The 24,277-nt window shown below is 56.2% G+C and overlaps 1 protein-coding gene across 6 annotated transcripts in view; it reads right to left on the bottom strand.

Moving 5' to 3' along the window:
- Grk3 (G protein-coupled receptor kinase 3) overlaps positions 1-24,277 on the bottom strand; it is a 76,007-nt gene that overhangs the window by 11,000 nt on the left and 40,730 nt on the right. For all 6 annotated transcript variants that reach the window (XM_020186882.2, XM_074061013.1, XM_074061014.1 and 3 more), the window contains 8 exons: positions 20,918-20,979; positions 18,967-19,018; positions 17,647-17,738; positions 15,440-15,539; positions 11,032-11,110; positions 9,448-9,578; positions 7,471-7,565; positions 4,137-4,244 (listed from right to left, as the gene is read on the bottom strand). In XM_020186882.2, coding sequence (XP_020042471.2) covers positions 4,137-4,244; positions 7,471-7,565; positions 9,448-9,578; positions 11,032-11,110; positions 15,440-15,539; positions 17,647-17,738; positions 18,967-19,018; positions 20,918-20,979 — 719 coding nt within the window. The remainder of the gene's footprint in view (positions 1-4,136; positions 4,245-7,470; positions 7,566-9,447; positions 9,579-11,031; positions 11,111-15,439; positions 15,540-17,646; positions 17,739-18,966; positions 19,019-20,917; positions 20,980-24,277) is intronic.

Raw genomic sequence — 24,277 nt, 5'->3', positions numbered from 1 at the left:
TGAACAGGACCTGCCCTGAGGGCCAGGACTGCTCAGCAGCCACTTCCTGGGGTCGTAGAGATGGGTCACAGGCACCACTGCCCCGAGGTCTGGGATCCTGGGTCAGCTGTGTGCTGACCTCGGTGGCAGTGTCCATCCTGATGCAGGTTCTGTCGCCTCACAGAAGTGCTGAGGGAAAATTGACTGTGACAGGGCAAGTGCCAGGGCCAAGGCCACAGCCACGGCAGAGGACAGCCAGTGCCTGAAGAGCGACACTGGTCAAAGTCAGACGTGAACGTCCTCTAGTGACCTACGTGGCTCTCTCCTGCTCTGTCCTGTGCCGGCTGTCGGGGAAGCCAGTAATGAAGGTCACCTTATGGACAGATTCCACCTGCGTGTGGTGCAGAACTCCAGGAAGGACGGAGATGGATGGCGCGGGTCTCACGGCAGGTGGCGAGCCCTGTGGCCGCTCCCTCACGCAGACTGCTCTCCTCCATGTCGTGAGGCAGCACAAGGTCCTCTCCCGATGCTGGCGTCCTGTTCTTAAACCTCCGGCCTCCAGAGCTGTCAGCCAGATGGAGTTCTGTCATGATGAAATTACCCAGTCCACCCTGCCTGCACTTGACCCTTCCATCCTGGCCTGGACCTGGTCCTGGACCTGCAGAGAGGCCCTCAGTGCTGGTGCTGTCTTTGTGAACTTGGGTGAGCACCACGAGCCTCGATCTGTCGTGAACGGCTCTGCCGCTCGGCACTGAGCGGTCAGCCGGGGAAGCGTGGCCTGCAGCAGAGCCTTGGATGCACCTGGGCTCCCAACGACTCAAGACCACCATTCTCTGTGAGCAAAGCCCAGATTCAATTTCTACTCCGGAGATGGTACAGAAACCTTGACCAGGAGTAATGTTCATCTGAAGGCCATGGCCTCAGGCCCTGGGACCACTGTTGTCAGCAGCTCACCTTGAGGCTCTGGGACAGCTGAATGTGTCCCCCAGGCCAGCTAGGAAGCCACTCGGGACGTGACAGACGAGGAAATGTGGCACACACCCATTACACATGACAAGTGCACAGGCCACAGCCAGCTCCAAAACAATACAGGTGTAACTCATGTCCAAAGAAAATTTTAGAATGCCACAGGATTGCCTGTCACAGCAAGTGTGCCGACAGCCCTGCCTATTTACAGACGTTCCTTTTCACCACTAGGAACCAACACAGTCCACGGGCAGCGTCCACTTTCAGAAAGCACCCAGCTCTCCCTCCGCCTATAGCTCCGGGGATGGAGCTGCAGCTTAAAACAGGCCAATGCCACACCATCCTTCCTCAGTGGACATCCGGAATCCAGATGAAGGTCAGGAAGGGGCAATGTCACAGATTTGCAAGGCGTTGGCATTTTCGCACACAAATGCTCTTGAACGTCACACAGAGTCACTTGAGACAGACATGCTGACCGCCCCAAAACAGGCAGGTGAGCGGCTTGGCTCAGAGTGTGGGTCCTTCTTGCCTGGGTGGCTTCCCTGTCCAGTCCTTCTCCAAATGCCTGATGGTGTTCTCCTGGGGTGTCCAGCAAAGCAAGGGGCTCAGAAAGCATTTCAGAAGCAGTGGGGACACGGGTCAGCTTGAAAGGAGGCCACCTCGCTGCAGACGTGGGAGCACTTCTTTTCTCTTCACTGATGACACTCTGGACGGGTCTCTGTTGGGGAGGGGACTGTCCTGTGCCCTGAGGATGGCAAGCAGCTCTAGGCTTTGTGCCCCTCTAAACCATGCCAACCCAAAGCACGCCCAGGCCATGTCCAGGTCCGCTGCAGTTGACAGCCAATGCTGGGCAGCTACTCCATGACAGTCGAGGATGCAGAAGGGACAGTTCTGGCCAAGGCCCGCCAGGACAGTCAGGACACAGAGGCCCAGAAGGCCAGGCTCTGCCTGCTGAACCCCTGCATTGCCCATTTCTAGCTGACGACTCTGCAATACCGTGGTCTTCGCCTGCTTTCCAGCGCCAAGCCACTGAGCCTGTCCCCCACTCATGTCCCTCTCCAGTTCCACTGCTGCCAGAACCACCCAGCATGTCATGCTGACCTTAGAGGCCTTCGGTCCCTGGGATGTCAGGAAGGTCACACTGCATGGCCATGCCTCATAGCCGGCCTTCCAGGCCCTCTGGGTCATCTCACCTCCTTCATAGACTATCCCTGCCCCAAAGAGGGCACTGCTGGCCTCTACACAGGACCCTGTCCTGTTTGTGCTACTGTCCCCCCACCCCGTCCTTCCAAGCACCCTGTATGCCATGTCCCACGTGAAGTGGGCCCTGCTCTGCAGTTACTGGGTTCTCCCATTTCGTGACCCCACATGGGGCCACACTGTGAAAGGGCCAGCTCGCCTCGCTTCCTCCCACCCTCGTTCTTCCCTCCTTCTGAGCCCTTCCCCCACTCGCTGGCTTGGGGCTCTTGCGCGCTCTAAGGGCTCAATAAATGTCTATCAAGCTTGATTTAAATCACTCCAGTCAAACTCACGTCCTGCTCTTTGGTTTTAGTGCCACGTCCTTCCCGTGAAGACAAACACGGGCGTGACATCGTAAGCCTTAGCAGGGACGATCCCATGATCCCACCCACCCTGTACTGATGGGTCCTTGTGTGTCAGTCTTGTTCATCCTGAAAACGCCACACAGAAACACAACATGGAGACCCTCCATCTGGTAGGGCAGCCTTCCATGCTACCTGGCCCCCAAGTTCTGTGGCAGCTCCTAGACCATCCCCAGAAGCCATCATCACCCCCAGCTCCTCCACCTGTGACAGTGACCATCCCTGGGGTGTCCTGTCTGCCACAGTTCTCTTGACAGGAGCCACACAGAGCACAGGGCTCCTCGCAGGCCTGATGGAGGACTTCACAAGGCGCTAAACTTTGAATTGGGGCCAAGCCACACTGGACTCACTTTATCAGCTGTAAATCACTCTGCTGGGTCACACAGAGTTCAGATTCAAACCAAACCCTCCAGCCTTTTAAGCCAAAGTGGTGCCAGGCCCGATCCTCCCTAGCTTCCATGCAGGGACACCTCTGCAAACAGGCAGAGTGACGAAATCAAGATGCAAACGCACCCTGAGCACACGTTTGCGAGCTCCCGCTGTGCTTTCCCTCAGGCATAGCACTCAGAGACTCACAGCCTTGTGCTCTGCAAACATGGTGTCCATACCTCCAGCCCCAGTGCGATCAGACCAGGACTCCTGGTGTCCCCACAGGACCACGGGGCCTCTGCCGAGGGAGAGGCTCTCACTGGGGAGCGCTGCCGATGCTAATCAGGTCAGCCAGTCTGACAGCAGGAATTGGGGTCATGCCGGCCCCACCAGTAGTGATTCAATTACAGAACAGCAGACCCGCTGTCTGAGCAGTAATGCAATTCCAGATCCCATGGGCACCACGGGAAGGAACCAGATGACTGGCGTCCCGAGCTAACTAGGCGTGCAGGACCCGGCGGGGTCTTCCCTGCGCTAAGCAGATGCGCGGCCCTCATCAGGGTGGCTGACGGACAGAAGAACGGCGCACGCGTGGAAGGGCTGCACCCTTGCTCAGTGTGCACTGAGGACAGGCTCTTTGGGAGAATTCCCTGCCATGTGTCCTCCACCTCACCATCTTCAACAATCTAAAAAACCAAGTTCAGTATCGGCTTTTTAAAGACACGGATGAGTTTCAGTGCATTCACGAATAAATGCAAATTTTAAAGATGGCTTACTGTGGGTCGTTTCTCCCAGTCCTCAAAACGTTTAGAGCTCACAGGAGAAATTCATCAGTAGACAAGAAAATTACCCCACCTTCAACAGTCTGCAAATATTCAATATAATTCTTAGTCCACGCCCGGTGCAGGCCATTCGCTTTGTTTAGGTCCTAGTTTTCCAGCACTGTGGATCCCCGTAACGTGGACACAACCGTGAGGCTTTGACCCAGAGCTCTCTGAGAGCCCCTGCCTCCCGCGTGGTGGTACAGGGGTCCTAAGCTGTGTGCGGTTCCCAGTCACTGCATGGCCCAAGACAACGTCAGGGAAGTCATTTCAAAAGGGTGCCCGTTTCCTTCAGGCTGGGCACAGGGCCAGGGCCCATGCGTCCAGGCAAGCGACCCCGGCTCCCCCAGCCCCATGTCCCTGGTGGCAATGCCCGCGGGCAGCCCGCGTGTCCACTCACCCTCTCAGGAGCTTAAACAGCATGCAGCCCAGGGAGAACCAGTCGGCACTGCTGTCGTAGGCTGTCCCCTTCTGCAGCACCTCGGGAGCCATGTACCCATGGGTGCCCCTGTGGGGGAAGACAGGTGGTTAGCAGGGCAGACTCCATGGATAAGGAGGGGGCACAGGGTTCAACAGGCCTCCCACAGGCCAGTGGGAAGCCAGGTCCCCCTCCACCAACACGGGCATTCCCACGGATGTGACAACACGGAGGGAGAAGGGACACCAGCCCAAGTCCAGCGGGTAAGGTCAGTGTCCTTGGCAGTGAGGAGCAGTTTCCTCACCTTCTTGAGAGCCCCATGGACGCCAGCCTGGGGGAGCAGGAGGAGGGACACAGGACAGCCAGCAGGCTGCACCACCCCGAGCTGTGCACCCGAGGGCAGGGGCTCTGCTGTGTCCCTCCCATGCTGAGGACCTGCGCTCTTGTGTGCTGGGGGCAGGGCTGCTTGCTGGGTCACACTCAGTGACAGTGACGGGTCCTGGGAGTCGGAGGGTGTGGGGGAGGAAGCACACGCAGGTATACGTGGTAGAGCCCTCATATCTGCCTAAAAAGCCACTCGAGGGCCAAGGGTCAGCTACAGCAGGCCGACTGTGACTTGCAGGATGTCACCTGACTTACAGAGTTCACGCTGCCCTAACTCTTCCTGCCCCACAGTGCTGGTCCCAGATGTCCATGAACAGCTGGAGGAGCTGTGGCATGGAGGAGAATGACCTCTGAAAAGCCATCACTGGCACCTGATTTCCTTCACCAACACCATGGATAAGAAGCCATCCACCTTGGGGTGCTTTGAGGACCGCAGATGGCACAGGCTTAGCATCAAGGTGTACAGGAGAACTCAATCCAGATGAAGGACTTATTTTATTTTTTTTGGTGGCACTGGGATTTGAACTCAGGGCTTCACGCTTGCAAGGCAGGCGCTCTACCACTTGAGCTGTGCCCCAGCCTTTTGTTTTTGTTTTTCAAATAGGGTCTTGCACTTTTGCCCAGGCTGGCCACCAACCAGGATTCTCCATTGCCTGCCTCCTGCATAGCCGGGATTACAGACGAGCTCCACCACTGCTGTCCTGCCGGGAATCTGAATCTCCTCTAACAACTCACGCTCAGACACCAGGAATCTGCTCAGAAACTCATCTTGGGTCATTAAAAGAATTCTTGAAGGAGCGCCGTGACCAGGTGGCAGTGGGTGCTGGTCCACCCCTGCAGGCCTGGGTCTCTGGAGGGCTCCAGTGCACAACCGTGTGTGGATGGCACTGCGGGGACCACAGCTGCCTTCCGGTGCATGGCCCCACAGGGAGCAGGGGAGACCTCCCTCAGGCACCCAAACCATTTTCTGGGAAGTTTAAACCCAGCAGCTCTGGGTGACCTGTGACTCACAATCCCAGGACTGAGTGGATCAGTTCTGGAATGGATGGAGCTGAAGGATAGTGAGGAACAAATGAGGGTCTGCCAGCTTCCACTGAATGTGATTAGAGTGGCTGATCTGCCCACCCACGACAGTGACGGCTTCCTGGCACCCACTGGAGGAGACCGTGACCGCTGGCCAACACATGGGGCCCGTGCTGCGGCTTTATGTCCCTCCCTCAGGTAAGCTGGCCCTCATCGGCCACTGGCAATTGCTTCAGCTCCATGGTCCTCTTTGGGTCCCCTGGCTCCTCACAGCTAAACTCAAGCTCGTCCATCTGTCACCCTGTCCCCACACGGACAGGTCTGAGCTCCGAGCAGGAGCCCCAACCATGGCAGTGCTTTGGGGATGGACTGGCCACTCAGCAATGTCCAGGCACTTTCTCTGCAGCTTTGAAGAGATCTGAGAAACCAAGTTCAGGGTGAAATTCTGGCAAAACACCTTCAACCTAAAAAAGCAGCAAAGCCTCGGGGATTTCGCCACAGTACACAGAGCCTAGGACCTGGCTTCAGAGCTGACGCTCTGGCCCCTGTGGCCAGGTGTGACGCAATTTCTCTGGACCTCACTTGCAGGCCATGTGGAGTGGACGGTGACACTCATGACTTGTGGGGTCTCCATGAACATCACAGCAGCAGTTCACGAGGTCTGGGCGGCCAATAAGCCACCTAGTGTCCCACAGACACGCTCACTGGTCACGTAAAGGACACAGTCCCTGGTCCCTGGATCTGCCGGCTCCAGCTCCGGCAGGTAGGGATTGGGCCGCCTTCCAGCTGCTTCTCCAGCACCTGCCACAGAACCCGGATCTGAGAGCTCGCTCTTTTGAAAGACTCACTCGATTCTGATGAACTCCGGCATTTGTACAATATTATGACTGCAGTAAATTGAAGAGATTAGCATACCAAATGGCGGTGGCATTAAAAATTCAAATGACTCTTAGGAGTGTCTGGTGTTGTCCCTGGGAGACGCTTACGCATGGTGCGCGCGCCAGCAAAGCTGAAGCTTTCGTGGTGGGGACAGTCCTCCAGGCCGTCCAGCACTGTGACGTGCCTTCAGTCTGGAGGAACAGCAAGATACAACTTTGAAAGCCTCAGCTAAGAACGAGATGCTTAAAGACAACGCCACAGGCCTGAATGTACACTGCGCACGGGTGTCCACCTCCTGCAGATAAACCAGTCCAGCGGGTCACCCATGGAGTCCCGGGTCCCTCACTTGTGTCTACAGAGCCTGGCCGGCCACCTCACACCTGTGGTCAGAGGAGCCTCGGGCCAGGTCACTCATGTTCCTGTTGGGTGACCACAGTGTCCCCTTAGTGGCCAGCGGCCTGCAGTCACCTCCCTCACTCACTCTGACCTAACGATACAACCCGCAGTGTCAAAGCCATAACTGCAAGGAATGACTGGCTTGTTTAAGAGGACAAAAGTCCTCATTCCTCTGCAGGGAACAGCAAAGGGCTTTTGGAAAGAAAGGCAGGCGGGAGGGCCGGCAGCCCTCAGCCCCTCCTGGGGTTCCGTGCAGCTGCCCGCCTCCTTGGCACACAGGCTCCTCACGTGTCCCTGGCACAGTGAAAAGGGGTCCGCGATCAGCTCCACTTACAGAAGAGACTGCGGGTCAAAGGTTACCAGCTTGCTCAGGGCCACATGGGCAGCTTATCTGCAGCTCTCGCTGGGCCCACCTCCTTCACACAGCACTGGGCCCTGAGCACGACCAGTTACCCGGGGTCAGTTCCATCCCCATGGATGGTGACGGACTGCGCACACACAGTTCTTCTCTCCACTCCCACGCCTGTGACACTGGACATCCCCACCCGACTCTGCATCATGGTGTACTGAAACCGCAGCTGGTGAGAGGATCGGGGCACCGATGCCAGGCCGGCACGGCACCAGGGCGACTCACACGCTTGCGTATGGCTTCTTCTTAGAAAAGTCACAGGCGAGGCCAAGGTCTGAGATCCGCACGTGTCCATGCTCGTCCAGCAAGATGTTTGCAGGCTAAAGGGAAACACAAAGACACGCCTGAGTCCCCGAGATGCTGGGAGGACTGTGACGGCCTCTGCAAGTGTGTGCACGTGACATCGCGCGTGACACCGCGCTATGTCTGCTCCAGCACACAGATGACGGTCTACCCTGTCACACCAACACAGCACAGGCACTGAGGAGAACACTGCTCCTGTGACGAAGGCAGCTACCGTCAGACAGAGCCTTACAGGAGGGTCGCCCGAGGGGCCAGACCGCCGGTCATCACAGCGGAAAGCATTTTCTTCACGCTGTCCGGGCCCTCCTGACAGCAGGAGTGGAACCACCAGCCCTGCAGCTTCTATGAGCCACAAAGACTTCAGGGAACGAGGGCAAAAAACAACAGCAAGAGCTGTGCAAGTGCAGAGGCTGCCCGGGCACCAGAGGCTCCTGCCTCCATTCCAGCTCAGCAGGGCAAACAAAGGGAGAGCCTGTCTCGACAGAAGCAAGCTGGGTGTGAAGGCACACGCCTGTCATCCCAGCCACAGCGAGAAGCATAGCAGGAGGATCACAGCCTGGGCAAAAAGTGAGACCCCAGCTCCAAAATAACTGGAGCAGAAAGAACTGGTGGTGTGGCTCGAGGAGCAGAGCACCTACATAGCAAGTGCAAGGCCTGCTCTCAAACCCCAGTGAACCAAGAAGAAAACGCAGAGGCTGACCTAAGAGATCAAGGCTTCCCACAGCACCACACAACCCAATCAGGACAGTGGAGCCGGGGCGGCCAAACGGCTAAGTACGGCTGCGACCCCGACCGAAGAAAGGGCCTTCCTGTGACTGGCAAATCACAGGATGACCCACGGCCATCTTGAAATCTCTTTCTGCTGGAGATCAAGTATCCCTTTGCTTGAAATAAAAGCGATATAATTCAGTTATAAAATTTGAGCGTGAGTAATCGATTGCGAATGACGCAAATGAGGCCTGAATGGACGTTAAATCAGGACACCGCCCCTGAACGGCCAGAAAGCCGAGGTCAGCACCAAGAGCCAGATGACAGCGGCTCATCGCGGACCTCTGCGACCCATTCCCCGTATGGAGCAGCTGCCTCCTCCTCTCTGACACAACAAAAGCCCGGCATCCTTTGCTTCCCAAGGCTCACATGAAAAGTAAGGGCCTCGTTTGACCTTGAAGAAAATGTTTTAAGATTTATCAAGTATTCTGTGAAAAAAAATACACAGTCAAACACAAAACCTAGCGTTTTAGGTGTGTGGACGGGAACTGTAAGCAAAGGGGTCAGATCGTCCGGCCCAGGCCCGAGAGGAAGGCGCTCTGTCCCTGGCGTCCTCACCCGCTCCCTGCACCGTTCCGGCATTTGCCTCGCCGGCTCGTCTTCATTTCTCGGGCTCCCCGGGTTCCCTGCACCTCCTGCGCTGCCCTTGGATCGCTGGCAGCTCGCCTAGCCAGTGTCACCACGAAGGGACTGCCCCCTCCCGAGCCCCTCCGTCGTGGGGTGCAGGGCTGAGTCTGGCCTTGGGAGACGGTGCAGGCTGTCACCATGTCACCACGTCACCCACGTCGTCCACATCGCTGGCCTCTGGGTCTCCGCCCCACGGCCTAGGTCCCTGTGAAACACTCGTCCAGGCTCCTACAGAACGGGGGCCGTCCGTTGCTCCACGAACACCCACTGGACCACGACGAGTATAAACTGGAGCATGTAACACGCCCCGGACGCTCGTCCCACTGACCTGAACTAACAAGCCAAAGCCTCTGACTCAGGGATTTGCTGCACCAGGGGGGCGCAGGCACCGTGGTTACCGTGACGACCAGGATGGCGAGGTCCCACCCTGGCAGAGCACGCAGAGGATGACTGGCAGGGGCAGGAGCCTATGGGAGAGAAGGATCCCCAGGGCGCCACCCTCACCTTCAGGTCCCGATAGACCACGCAGCGCTGGTGCATGTGCTCCAGCCCCAGGATGACCTCCGCCGCATAGAACCGCATCTCACTCTCCGAGAAGACCCCATGCTGCGACAGGTGGTAATGCAGGTCACCCCCTGGAGAGAGACGCACCTCAGTCTAGGGGACCTGATGGCGTCCACTTGCGGTCGGGATATAGGGGAAGGGGAGCCATGCTTCCTCTCCTAGCTGTCTTTGACATTTGTGGTTTAACACAAATCGTTACAGAGACCTGAGCTCAGAGCCAGGCACGAGGACACAACTGAGGGTCCCAGGCTCCCTGTGACACCGCGGCAGGCCGGCCGCCCTGCTCTGATCTCTGAGCCCTGTCCAACACCAACTGCACAGACATCCAAAGATGGCTTACCCACCACTTCTACAGGCACAAAAAATCCAACCCCAGAACCCAGTCGTGAGGAGAGACACTGGGGAAAGCCAGTACAGGCCACTCCAGGAGGGGTGTTGCAGTGCAGCTCTGCGGTGCCTGGAAGTTTCCTTAACACAACGCTGGAGAAAGGAACTAATCATGAGGCCTCAGGTATGGGGACAGAGAATGTCACCAACAGGGTGAGGGTGTGTTCACAAGCCACAGGGGAGAGTCCCTCCTAGTTTACAGAAGCGAAGCAAAGCTCACCTGCACTGCCTTGGCTTGTGCTGTCTCCCTGCCCCCACACCAGGGCACCAGATGGGGACATACAGGACCCACACCCCACAGGCCCCCAGTCTGTCTGCCCTGGGCCCTGGCTCTGCCCCCACCCTCCCTGAGCACTGCCTGTTCCAGAGGATCTGAGCTGCTGTGTCTGTGAAATTTGGACAGATCTGGTTTCACACTAAGCGCTCAAAACATAGAACTTTAAGTGAGCTGGGTGCAGTAGCTCACACCTGTGATCCTAGCTACATAGGAGGCAGAGATCAGGAGGATCTCAGTTTGAAGCCAGCCTTGGGAAAATAGTTCCAGAGACTGTATCTTGAAAACCCCATCACAAAAACCAGGGCTGGTGGAGTGGTTCAAGTGATAGAGCACCTGCCTAGGAAGCGTGAAGCCCTGAGTTCAAACCTCAGTGCTGCCAAAATACACTTTGTGTGTGTACCATGCTGTACACCACGTCACTTCCTCACCTACAAAAGTGGCTTTTCCAGCAAAGGCCCGTGGTTTAAGAGACGAGCGTACCATCCGAGGGCTGAAACCTCTCCTGGCCCAAAGTGAGCGGTCAGCACCGGCTGTGAATGCAGCCATCTTTGGCCGGTACTTCCAGGAGGCGCTTCCTCCCTAGGAGCCCAGGGCCAGAGGAGGTGGAAGCTAATTACAGGCCTGGCCACCCCAGGCCAGGCACCAAAGCCCACGGCGGAGCCCAGGTCACAGGACTCCAGCTTCTAAGGAGAGACGGGCAGGCCACGGGGAAACCACGGTGCAGGTTGTGAAATGAATCGTGACTGACAACTGAAGGGGAATCTGACTGTAGAAAAGACATGAGGCTTCAGCCTGCCCACAGCACGTGCTCAGATGGACAGAGACTGGCGGATGGACGGAGCAAGCGTTGGGCTGCTTACCGTTCATGAGGTCGAGGATGAAGCAGAGCTTGTTGGGCGTGTGGAAGGCGTACGTCATGCAGACGATGAAGGGACAGTCCTAGAGGGAGGACACAGCTGGTGAGAAGGTGGGCGCGTCTGGTGAGTTCGTCCCCACCCGACGCCGCTGTCCACACACTGGGTGCGACACCCGCGCAGTGACCACAGACGTCAGGGTTGGCAGATCTGGCTGTGGTCACATGTGACAGACGATGTGATCACTGGAGCAGGTGACGAGGCCGTCCCCCACGGGTTGTGTGACTTCTCATTGCCTCCACCTTCAAAGACGGGGACAGAGACACAGCGAGCTATAGTCCCCTTGGCCGGTCAGACACCCGTTTCCACCTCTGCCTCTGAAATGGAAGAACTGCACCACAGCAGGGACAGCACTGGTTTAATCACCAGGAACAAATTAAATCAGCTTTTGAAAGTGGAAAAGATACCATAGTCAGGGAGGCGTAGCTCAATGCTGAGCAGAACTCACGCATCCTAACTAACCTGAGATTCCGTGGGACCTTAATTAAAATGACGCTGACAAGCTGACTTAAAGATGTACATGAATGTAAAGAGCCAAGAAAATCCAGACGCGCGTGAAGAAAACCCAGATGGGGACTTAACAGCGGCAAACTCCCGGACTTATCCTACGGCAGCCAGCGTGGCGTGGGGTCACAGACACAGAGCACGGGCAGAAGACGGGATCCTGAGACAGACAAATGGCCACAGCAGGTGAAGGTGCGAGTGAGGGAAGAAAAGGGCGGCGCTCTCCATCACGGATCCTGAGGCATCTGCGCCACACACAAACCACAATACAACACAAACCGCACACCAATGTCACCACCTGGATGTCTGTCACTCTGAACCTGGAAGACAGACAGACGATCGAGCTGGTGAGATGACACGAGAGATCCCTGAGGATCTCACCGCAAGCGAGGACTTCACGACAGGCCACAGAACACATGAGCCACAGAAACACCAACAAACTGCACTAAGGGGAAACGCAGACTCCGCTCATCAGAAAACACCAAACGCAGGGCAGGACACTGCAATCTGTGAATGCACAGAGGACCTGTGTTCTCCTGTGTCCGAGGACACCTGCCACCAGCAAGGGTCACAAAGCTGAGGTGAACGCACTTGGCCAAGCCGAGTGCCAACATGCAAAGTGGGCAGCATTGAGTGGATGGCATGGAGTGGCTGGAGCCTCCACACCTGGCTGTGGGGTGACCAGGTATGGGTACTGTGGCCAATTGTGAGCTTGTGCTCACCAAGGCTGGACCTCGCCTGCACCCCAAGGGGCACAGCTATCAGCCCACCTTCCAGGTACAGAGTGTGGACGCCAGCCAATGTGGGGAAGACCTCGTATCTGTCAGCAGAAGACAGTGCACAAGCAGCAAGCAGTTCAGTGTTCCTGGCGTCCTGTGGTCACTGTTGTGCACTCTTCTCTGCTTATGCGCCTTACACTCCTTAAGACCATGCAGGCCATCCTTAGCTCATGGGCCGAACACAGAAAGACCACAGCTAGACTGGCTGATCCCTGACATCCCCTACAGAACAAGCCACTGCCACAGGCAACACCTGACACTTGACGCTGAGGGTGCAAGTTATCAGCTACACCACTGGGTCAGAACCTGGGGAGCAGTTAGCTCGGGTATGGGGCTAGCAACTCAAATGGGTGCAAGGAGGAGCCAGGTGTGTGGTGTACACCTGTAATCCCAGCTACTTGGAAGGTGGACGCAAAGATCCTAGGCCAGTCCAGGCGAAAGCATGAGACCCGTCTCAGAACAAGCAGGCCTGGCGGCCCACGCTTGCACTCCACTTGCTCAGGAGGTGGAGATGGGAGGGTGCGGTCCTACACCAGCTCAGGAGAAGGCGTGAGGCCCTACCGCAAAAGCAAAAGGGCTGGGGAGCAGCTCAAGTGGCAGAGCACCTGCCTGGCATGCGAGAGGCCCTGAGTTCAAATCCCAGGACCTCACGATGGGGTGGGGGCCGTGAGAGGAGATTTTGGAATCCTGGCAGTCTTCCATCGCGACCTAGTGCTGGGTTCCCTAGATGGGAACGCATCTGTTCCCTCTGATGGTGTCAGCTCTCTGAGCGCCACACGTCTGTTTAGACTCTTGTGGACCGCGCGTGTTTGCCACCAGAGATTCAGACTTTAAAATGGCAGCTTCCATGTCACGTTCTCTGCAGACTGTGAGTTATCAGTCCCAACAGTCACGAGCAGCACTTGTGTGGTTAAAACGGCATGTGGGTGATTCTGTTAACACCCCACTCACCCACACTCACCCCACATTCACCCCCACACCCCCTCCCCCCACTCTCATACACGCCCCCATACACCCCCAAATGCCCCCTACACTCCCACACACACCATGTGCTCCCACTCCCACTAGGAAACATGGTGAACCAGACTCGGTTTCCCTAAGTCTTCGTGGAAAGTCACCCAAGGTGACCTCAGAACCCCCGAGTCTTCCTCAGCGTTCTGCTGTGAGTGTTTACTGGACCCCGGCCCTCCTCCTAGAAGCAGCACTGCTCCGGGGCCATGAAGCCGCAGGGGAGGACCAGGAAGCCCTGTCCGCACTGTGGCAGAGCACAGTTCACACTTGCAGCCCATCACGGCCACCCCGGCTGCTGTGGAACCTCAGACCCTGGCTGCTGGCCTCGAGCAATGTGGGTTGGGTTTGGTGTGTGACTCTCCAGCCCCTCAGCCCCGGGCGCCCATTCTCAATTCCCCTGCCCTTCTGTGGGGCTGGGGACTCAGACGTGCTGCTACCGCCCCAGGCCCTGTGTTCACTGACACCTCACCCTGCAGGGTCTGGCAGGCAGGAGGAGAAAAGAGGTCGTGACTGTCACAGCAACTGTGCCTGTGACCACCTGTCTGGACAGGCAGAGTGCTCACCTCACCTGTGGATGGACAGACAGATGTGCTGATCCTGGTTCTCAGACCACGCATTTCCCCCTCTGCCCTGCAGAAGACTCAGGACAGGAACCCCTGCCGTCTCACCAGGGGAGGACACTTTGATGAGGACAGGACGACCCAGAAACCAGAGCAGGCTTCCAGGGAAAACAATAGCAGGGTGGCTGCCTCAGCTTCTCTGGCCTTGGACATCCAGCCTCATGGCCATCGGCCATCAAAATTCAAATCGCATGTACTGAAAAACCCACCAGAGTGGCCTTGGGTCAGCAAAGCCAGTCCCAAATAACCACTCCAACTCCAACTCTCCAGCTCAAACCACATGTGAATAAACTTTCAAACACATACGGATCAATACTTGACTAAAACATAGTGATCCCTTCAAACTAGTTCACAGTATGGCCCAGCATGACCCCATCTCTACTTTCTTCCCAGGCAGGACCCATGGGGAACCTCCAGGCTTGAGCTTCCACGCCGCAAAAACTTGCCTTGGACTTTCCCAACATCCCAGCATTTCCCCACAGGCTTTGTGAGAATAAATGGGCTTTGAGGTAATTCATTAAAAATTAATGTCCTCATAACTACTCATAATTTACAGTGAGTGGAACTTTGAAACTTGGGGCCGACCATCACAGCAGAACTGGAAGAACAGGCCACTCCCAGTGACACCAGCACATATGTGGCCACCTGGTTCCACCCAGCAGGACCAGCTTAGTCCCTCATGCACAGGGGTGACCTCGCTTGAAAGACTGCAGGGCGAGGCCACCATAAGTTATTTATAGCCACAGTGCTGTCACTTGTCACAGCTCAGCTAAATCACACTGGTTTGCTCCAACAGCACACAGCCCTTCTAGAAGCAGTTAGGACTGGAGCTAGAATAGTATACAGCAGAGTGCAATGCACACAGGTGACAAGCGAGGCCACACCACCTCCAAGTGACACTAATGGGAAGCCACTTTGCAAATGAAAAGGGGAGACCGAGCTGAAAAGAAGACTGGCTTGACACACAAACCAAATGTCCACCAGGGGACAGAGATGACCCTGTCCACAGTGGTGTGGACTGAAGTGCCAGCCAGGAGGACAGCTCGGAAGTGACAGTCCCTCCTTCCTCCAGCTTGCTCGTGAAGGGCAGGAGCAGCTTCCCTCCTGAGTCGGTCCTTCTCGGCACCTAGTCCATTGTCACTGGTCAAGTGACTTGTTCTCACGGTTCCTTCTGCTACCTGGGCTGCCTCACTCTGGAAGACGGTGGTCAAGGTCAAGGGCGAGGGACTGGGCATTGCAGGGGCCGTGTGCATGGCAGGGACAGCTGGGCTTCCTGACCACCAACACCGAGTGAAACACAAGGCCACATTTTAGGCAGCTGTGCAGGTCGTCCTGCTGTGAAGCAGATGAGGCCCTGAGTTCGAAGCCAGCACCCCAAAACAAATGCCAAACAACGGAGCCCAGGCCGCAGTGAAGGCACCAGAGGGCGAGGGTACTCACGCCGGTGCTGACCAGGGCCAGCATGATGCGCTCGTTCAGGGCCAGCGTCTCCCCCTGCTTCAGCTTCACTCTCTTCTTATCCAGGCACTTCATGGCATACCTGGAGAACAAAGATGGCTGCCGAGCCCATGGCGGCACGCCACGCCACGCCATGCATGGCTCCTGTGGACTCGGCAGTGGGTACAGAGACAAGTGGCGCCGGGGTACTGTGGGAGAAGAGTCAGGTCTCACTGAAGGCATCTCTGTCATCACCAGGGGAGACGTCCAGAGAGGGAGCAGCCCATGAGCTCTCCTGCCTGGTCCTATGAGCAAAGTTCTACCCCCAGCACTCACGGAGGGACAAGCACAATCCAAAGACGACAGCCATCATCCACGTAACTACTGCCCTCCTTATAGACCAGGCTACAGATGCCCAGACAGGTCACGGACTGTCCAGAAGACTGTGGGAGCTGGCCTGCCCTGGTGAGCCCACACCAGGACCCAACACCAGGGGCCCAGTCATTGACGACCCCAGACTCCAATGCCTGAGCGCCTGGCCTAGGTTCCCCTGCACAGGGCCCAGGCAGGAAGGTGACCACTGTCCAAACAGGTGAAGGATGATGTCCATCCCCAGATAATGAAAAGCCACCGAGGGACCTGTGGGACACACAAGGCAGAGCCTGGCAAAGCTGCAGCTCCGGGCACAGGCAGGGACAGAGGATGTGTGTGACACCCGGTGTGTCTTCTTGCCTGGCCCAGCCACCTGTCACTGGCCCCATACACCCCGCTCCCCCTCGTCTGTCACTACTCACACCTCTGATTCTGGGCTTATCAAACCTCTTTGTTCACTCTGTTTTGTTCTCAGAAATACCTTCTAATGAAAGAGAAAACAAAGCCAGCCACTGGTGACCCATGCCTGTAATCTCACTTACTTGGGAGGCTGAGGTCAAGAGACTGAGGTTCAAGGCCAGCCTGGGCAAATAGTTCAAGAAACCCCATCACCAAAAGTACCAAAGCAAAAGGGACTGCAGGGGTGGCTTAAGAGGTAGAGCACCTGCTTTCCAGTGGGAAGCCCTGAGTTTAAACCCCAGTCCACTAAAAAAAAAAGAGAGAGAGAAAGCAAATTCCCACACTTAGGAACTGTGCTACTGGCTTTCCAGAAAGACGTCTCTGCCTGGCCACCTGCACTGCTCACCTCCACGCCTGACCTCACCTCCCCACCTGACCTCACCTCACCTGCACCTCACCTCCTCACCTGACCTCACCTCACCTGCACCTCACCTCCTCACCTGACCTCACCTCACCTGCACCTCACCTCTCCACCTGACCTCACCTCACCTGCACCTCACCTCCCCACCTGACCTCACCTCACCTGCATCTCACCTCCTCACCTGACCTCACCTCACCTGCACCTCACCTGCACCTCACCTGCACCTCACCTCACCTGCACCTCACCTCACCTGCACCTCACCTCCCCACCTGACCTCACCTCACCTGCACCTCACCTCCCCACCTGACCTCACCTCACCTGCACCTCACCTCCTCACCTGATCTCACCTCACCTGCACCTCACCTGCACCTCACCTCCCCACCTGACCTCACCTCACCTGCACCTCACCTGCACCTCACCTGCACCTCACCTGACCTCACCTCACCTGCACCTCACCTGCACCTCACCTGCACCTCACCTGACCTCACCTCACCTGCACCTCACCTCCCCACCTGACCTCACCTCACCTGCACCTCACCTGCACCTCACCTGCACCTCACCTGACCTCACCTCACCTGCACCTCACCTGCACCTCACCTCCCCACCTGACCTCACCTCACCTGCACCTCACCTCCTCACCTGACCTCACCTCCTCATCTGACCTCACCTCCCCACCTTCACCTCACCTCCTCACCTGACCTCACCGTCCTCGCTGATCACAGGCTAGCCTCCATTCAGAAGACCATGTCAACTCCCTCCCAGTGTGTCCCAGGTCCCATGCCCCTAGCTGTTATCATTCACTGCCCCTCGTTCACCTCTGGACCCCAGCTCTTGGGGTGGCCCTACAAGAGGAGGGTCAGGCCCAGGTCCTTGTCCCCTGTGCTCAGCGAGGCACAGTCTACTTTCTGTGGGAATTTCTTCAGGACGTGATCACAGGTTCCCCGGCTCTACCCAGGGATTTTCTACAGTGACAGAAGGCCCTGAGTGGCTGTGGAGAGACAGTGAGGACGAAGCTTACATTTTCCCTGTGTCTGCTTTCCGGCAACCGTACACCTCCCCGAATCCTCCTCGTCCGATGATCCTATGCACACTGAAATCGTTCATGGTCAACTGCAAGGTGAAAACGTGACGTCACCCGAAGTCTGGTCATCATGAAGACTCCACGCCAAACACACACGGTAGTTCTGCCCGTGACTGAGGGAAGCCGCGAGACGGGACCCTAGAGGAGAGGACGTCTGCGGCTCCATGGTCGACCTCCATGGGGGAACAGGAGGAGGACAGGTGGATCAGAGGCCACCACACTGTTTTCCTCTCCAGCTGCAGGACACAAGGCTGGGGCAGCCCAGCCCATCCAGAAGACATCACGGTGCATAGACAAGGGTCCATATGAGGGGTTTTCAGAACGGGCCAGATGACCAGGACGCCACTATAGGAGTCTTCACTGGGACATGAGTGAGGCAGCCCCGTGCTGGGCGTGAGCAGGAGACAGGACAGGGTGACATGACACAGCACACAGCTAGGTTCTGCCACGCACATAGCTGGGAAAACGTTAAGAGGCACAAAAGCATGGCATCCCCAGTGACAGGCCGTCACCTAACAGTGTGTGTATTCTGGCAAATTAAGGGAGAGGCTTCCTGGGTCCCCACAACCCCTAAATCACCAGGTTCCCACGTCAGCTGCACTTGGAGTGCACACTGCAGGGCTGACGCTCGGAGTCCAGGAGGCCACACGGCCCACTGAAGAGCAGGATGCAAGAAAGGGGACTTTCTGCCGAACGAGGTTCTAACTACTTGCTATTAAATCCGCCTGGAGATACGACAGCAGGGGGAGGCCAAAACTCTCTGCTTTCAACAGAGCTGCCCCAAGAAAAACAGTTAAAAACAAACAAAAAAACAAAAACCAGGGGGAAATGTGGGAGTGAGCCGTGAGGAAACACCTGCACTTGAAGGTGACTTTCCTCGTTCTCAAAATGACAAAAAGATGACACCAACTCATATTATCACATCCAATAATAACCAAAAAAAAAAAACTTTACAAGCAGGACAGAAAGATCAGGTCGTGTGTCAATTATGCTCAGAAGACAGGTGTTTTCACCCCGACTTTGTTAGAGGGCCAACAAATTGTGGCAGAAACCCTTCCTTACGTAACTGGGCGCACTGCTGCGTGAGGTGCCGATCACTTACGGGGTGAGGGAGAAAGGCTTCACAGGACACAAAGCCTATGTGTGGGATGTGCCCCTTGGCTGTGCCCCTTGGAGCCTGTGTCTAGAATGAAGTCCTTTCTCAGGAGACTGAGCCAGAGAAGGCTTTTATTTAAAAAGAAAAAAGAGGATACTTACATGAATGTTTAATTCTACGTTTTTCCACTGACAAAATCTAGTGAATTTGTCACTGAAAGAGAACACAAATGATTATTGAACAGTTAAATGTCAAGTTATCTGGGTTGACAGGGTGACATTGCAGGACAACTCGAATGGCGGTACTCGTGTGGCCTCGGGGACGGGGACGGAGCTGGCATTCCCGTTTCACTTACAACTATGGTGACATTTTTCTGAGTCAGCACTGTCCCGCGGGGACAAGCCACAAACGCTATTCAATTTTAATTAATATTTTATGTAATTCCGGGATGAGTTCAGCATGTGCCCAAGGGGACGCCACCAGTGGGACCCCTGCTTTTTGTTTACGTTTGCAGGACTTGGTCTGGTGACTGGCGCACTCATGGAGCGTTGGGGGCTACATGTGGCCAGTGGTCACCATGTTAGATAGTGCGGTTGTAAATTATAGAAAACTGAAGTGTACAAATAATCTGAGAGGAGCAGGTGCTTAAACACCACACTCATCCTGTGCCAGGCCTTCCCAATGACTCCTTGAGCGAATAGGGACGACTGTGACCCCAGGTCACAGCGGAGCAGACAGACAGACGGAAGTGGCCTGGCCAGGACCACACAGGAGAGAGTGGGGACACCAAACACATCGCCTCCCAGAGATACACAGAGGGTAGATGAGGACACACACCGATCCACAGACACAGCCTCGAGGAGCCGTGTGTCACACGGACCTCCAGCTCCATGACCTACTCAACCGCCAGGCCAAAGCTGCTGCGTCCACCCCGTGCCCACCTCGGAATGGTGTGTTTTATTAAATAAATGTCCAAAAGGAACGTGTAGCATGGGGTGGGGTGGGACTCAGTGCAGAGCACCTGCCTAGCATGTGTGAGGCCTGAGCTCCACCCCCAGCATGAGAGAGAGAGAGAGAGGGAGGAGGGGGAGGGAAAGCAGAGATGTTCTTGGAGAGGATGACCCCCCAGCCCAGCACCATATCTGACACAGGCTGAGAGTCCTCAGTGTGGGTGAAGCAGAGGGACAGAGGGGGAGAGGGAGGAGGGGCTCGAGAAGCCCGGGGATGCCGACTGCCACAGTTCCCGAGGGTCTGAAGGACCCTGTGCAAGTATTTCTGAGGCTGACAATGAACAGGCAGAGCCAGGAGAAACCCTTGCAGTCTCACGGCAACCTCTGCGGTGACTTTAGGGCTCTCCCCAGCGCTCCCAACACGTGTGAGGCTGGCAAAGTCACCTCCTGCTCTGAGTCACTGCACACGGTCTTCACAGTCGCGCGAGCCGCCCTCCACACCCAAACCCAGAGCCGTGTTCAGAACCCCTGGGTCTCCTGGCCTTGCTCCCCGTCTTTCGTCACCCACTCGGGGGGTCAGAGCTGGGGGTGGGCGGAAGGTGACAGTCACAAGGGGCCTCAAAGGGTTGGCAATCAGAGAAGCTCGGCTCCATCCTGTCAGGCTCCTCTTTGGGAGACACAGATGGCTCTGGTGTCCAGGCTTGGGTCTCGGGGTCACTCAGGTGCACACTGCTCCTCCCCAACCCCAGGGCAGAGGGAGAACATGGGCACACGTGCAGGCCTTCAGGACGTCACATGGCCAGCACGTCTGAGTGATCCTCCAGACGTGCTTACGAGGCACACAAAGGACACACACGACCACAAGCAGACATAAGCCTCCTCCCTGGCCCATGGTTCAGGCCTAGCCCCCTTGGGGACATGTGGACAGGGAGGTCCCTGGTTGGTTGAGTTTCAGACCACGTTGAAGCAGAACTGAAGGTCGAGGGAGATCAGGTTGTGCAAGCGTGGGGTGTGCGCTGCAGTGAGGAGGAAACGGCCTGACCAAGGCCTAACACACAATCACGGCCATGAATGCCCAGGGGTGAACCAGTGAAGGACAGCACACGGTGACACAGTGACCTCCCACACACAGACCAGCTGGCACACACGTGGAGCTCCGTACCTTTCCTTGAACCTTTGGAAAATGTCACCACGCAGACTTTCACAGATTTCTTCTACGTATGGCTGGAGAGGAAGGAAAAGAAACCACACGTGAACAGGACAGCCTGGGAGTGGAGAGCACAGCCCAGTGCGCCAGGGACCTGAGGGGACCCCCGGGGGACCGAGGTGAGGGACTCAGGTGAGGGAGCCAGGTGTGCCCTTCAAAGCACCCTGTGCTCGTGCTGGCAGGCCCCACTACCAGGCTGGTCTCAGGAGCACATCATGAGTGTCTCCACCATTAGAGTCCCTGAAGGCAGGGCAGGCTGAGTGGTGGCCCTGTGTCCCTACTGGCTGGCGTGGCTCCTGGCGGGGTGACATGCACTTATAAATGGCCAAGGCTGTGCGTCACCCAGGGTCCCAGGGCTGGGTCAGTGGTCCCCTCCCACTGTCATGAAATTCTTCATAACTTTTGGAAACAGGTCCCTGCATTTTCCTTTTGCCCTGCACGCTGTGAACAGTGAGGCACAACTTATGAACCACGCAGAGCCATGCTCTTTAGTCAGTGTTTACCATGGGTTTCAGCCTCCTCCTGCAGGCGAGGAGGCCACGGGGCTGTGAGCAGGTGCGTCCCCCGGCCTCTGGGGAGAAGGTGAGGGCTCCAGGGTGCGAGCTCCTCCCTCTCTGGAGGAGGGCCTGCAACCGACTTCAGTTCTGGGCTGGTTTCCCCAAGACCCGAACCCACCACGCTCCTTCCTGTTCTGTGATGAATTTCCCATCACCAGCCACGAAGTTATAAAGTGCGTTTCCACAGATCGGAGGAGAGTCAGTGAGGCCTTTCCGGAAAATGTCTGACACCCTAGTGTGTTGAATGAGGCGACGTGTAACGTTTCCTGTCTTCACGGTTCATTCTGAGAGTTTACCATGTGAACGAGCGGGCGGCTGGGCAGGGCACCCACAGAAGCCACAGCTGCTCAGGGACCTCGCTTCCCACTACAGAGTGGGCAGCACCACACTGGCGAGGCAACTAGGCAAAGCCACCTGTACCCTCACAACCCATCACTGTCTCGAGGAGGCTCTGCCTCCCTCTCTCTCTCTCTCTCTCTCTCTCTCTCTCGTTCTTTCATGTGCTGATACCTACAACTCCACAGCAGCACACGGAGTCTATCCACGTCCCCTCAGCTGCGAGAGCATCAGAGTGGGTGAGTCCATAGGGACTCCATTTCCAAAAGCAGTTATGCTGATGAGTGTTCTTTGCTATTTCATCCAACATCCAGAGGCAACTCTCCAGGAATTCGTACCTACCACACTGCCACATTCAATAGCCAGGAAACGCCAGGGAGGTGAATGAAAGAACCAAGTTCAGCAGACAGGCCGTGTGCAACCCCTCCCCGCACACGGGGCCCTGTCCAAGCTGCAAGGCTATCACAATAATTCAATACATGAAGAACCTTTGCAGGACACGCCCAGGGCTGGCATGTTAGATGCCTGATGCCAGCTGGGATCCCTCCCAGCCTCACCCCCTCCACAGTCACTCATCTCCAAAGCTGATTGTGCAGCAAGAGGAATTTAATGTGACACACTTTGTCCTTGCTTTCAGGGTATTTCTGTTTCGCTATGGACGCTACCCGAGTAGGGTGAGTGCATCTCTATAAACAGGACGAGCAATGTGCGGCTTTTATTTAAAGCCTATGTGCTGTGCTGACATGACGCCCTCTTCATCTCAGAGCAAGAGCACCGCCCACCAGAATCGATTCCACCAGAACACTGTCTTCGTCCATTTTTAAGTGAACAAAACCAGTAAGTGTTTTTATTTCTAACAAGGAATCCTGAAGAGGCAGCATCTACTGTTCCCTGCAGTGTGAAAATGGTCACGCTGATCTACCTCGCTGACACGATCTCATCAACGAAACCCACCTGGCACAGCTTGAGTGAAGCTCAAGTGGCCCCCGAGGGCTCAGTGTGGGAGCGTGGTCCCCAGCGTGGCCACGTGGAGGTGCTGAGGTCACTGGGGCGCTGCCCTCACAAGGGGCAATGTGGTTCCTGGGACCCCAGTTAGTTCTCATGAGAGGACGGTCACACACAGATGGACACCTCTAGTCCCTCCCTGTCTCCCTGGCTTCCAGTCCCCCACGTGCCCTCTCCTTGCTGCCATGTCATCTCCATGGTGTGACTTGGCCAAGGGGCCTCAAGAGAGGCTACATTTGTGGACCTCCAGTCAAGCTTACCTTGATTCTTTATAAAGGGCTGAGCTCTAAGCACCCTGGTACAGCAATGGGAAACTGCCTCATATGCCACGTGTAACCAGGTCTAGTTTACCAGCATTACAGGAAATGGACCCTTCGGCTCTAGGTGCACCGTGGCAGCCAGCTGAAAACTGAAATTCTCACACTGAAGATGACACAAGGCAAATGCTCACACTGCACCTTCTGACTGTAAAACACCTGCTAATGGGTAAGATTCAGGGAATGTTGAGATGGGAGTACCCAGTGCCCAGTGTAAAGGAGGCCACGTGGACCTTTCTAGGGGAATCCGCATCACCCCACTTCACAGGCGAGCAAGCTAGAGTTTGGAGGCTGCTGAAGTTGCCTAGCACCCCAAAGACTGTCCTGCACCCCCCGAGACTGGATGGCCAGCGCTTAGCATCTTCTGGATGATGCACACAGGTCCTACACTTCAGGAAAGGTCCATCTCATTACTCTGATGAACACTTAACGCCCCTGGGCATTTCCTTCTCTCTAGGAAATCGGCTTCATTTTCTAACAGGCACTTGAACTGCCTTCACTAAAAAGCCTTTCTTGGGCCAGGAATTAAGTGAAAGGAGAAAGCGTGGCACCTCCGTCTCTGTTTCGTACCTGTCGTCCCTCCCTCTGAGCCACTCCCCACTGCCGTCACCTTGGACTCAAGGAAGGACAGGAATGATGGAAACATCTTTATGACAAGGGCCTGAAACTTCCCCAAGGGAACTGCAGAGCCTGGCAGGACAGACGCCCTCCAAATCTCCAAATCTCCAAATGCGGACAGCTACCTGTACCGCCTACACTGTGCTCCCTGGAGCAGGAGCAATCTCCTCACAGGAGCCACGGCTCCCCTAAGTGACGACAACAGTAACAGCTCCAGAACCCTCACAGAACCAGGACTGAGGGAAGAGCCACCAGGACACACCTACGACGGGGACTGCTTAACTCTGTACACCTTTTGTCCCCTGCCCTAATTCTCTATTTAAAGCTGCAGCTCATGTCTGTACCTGAAGATGGCTGAAGATGAGCGGAGTTCTCGCTCTGCCTCTTGCCATGGCGTGTCCTGGGCCATGTAATAAAACAAACCTCCTTTCTCTGCCTCCACCATTACCACCTCATTATTTGGTGTTTAGGAGCAGGTAGAC

Source organism: Castor canadensis, chromosome 18 (assembly GCF_047511655.1).
Source record: "Castor canadensis chromosome 18, mCasCan1.hap1v2, whole genome shotgun sequence".
Classification (NCBI taxonomy): Eukaryota; Metazoa; Chordata; class Mammalia; order Rodentia; family Castoridae; genus Castor; species Castor canadensis.
The sequence above is the reverse complement of the archived record's forward strand: the minus strand, read 5'-3'. Positions and strand labels throughout refer to the sequence as shown.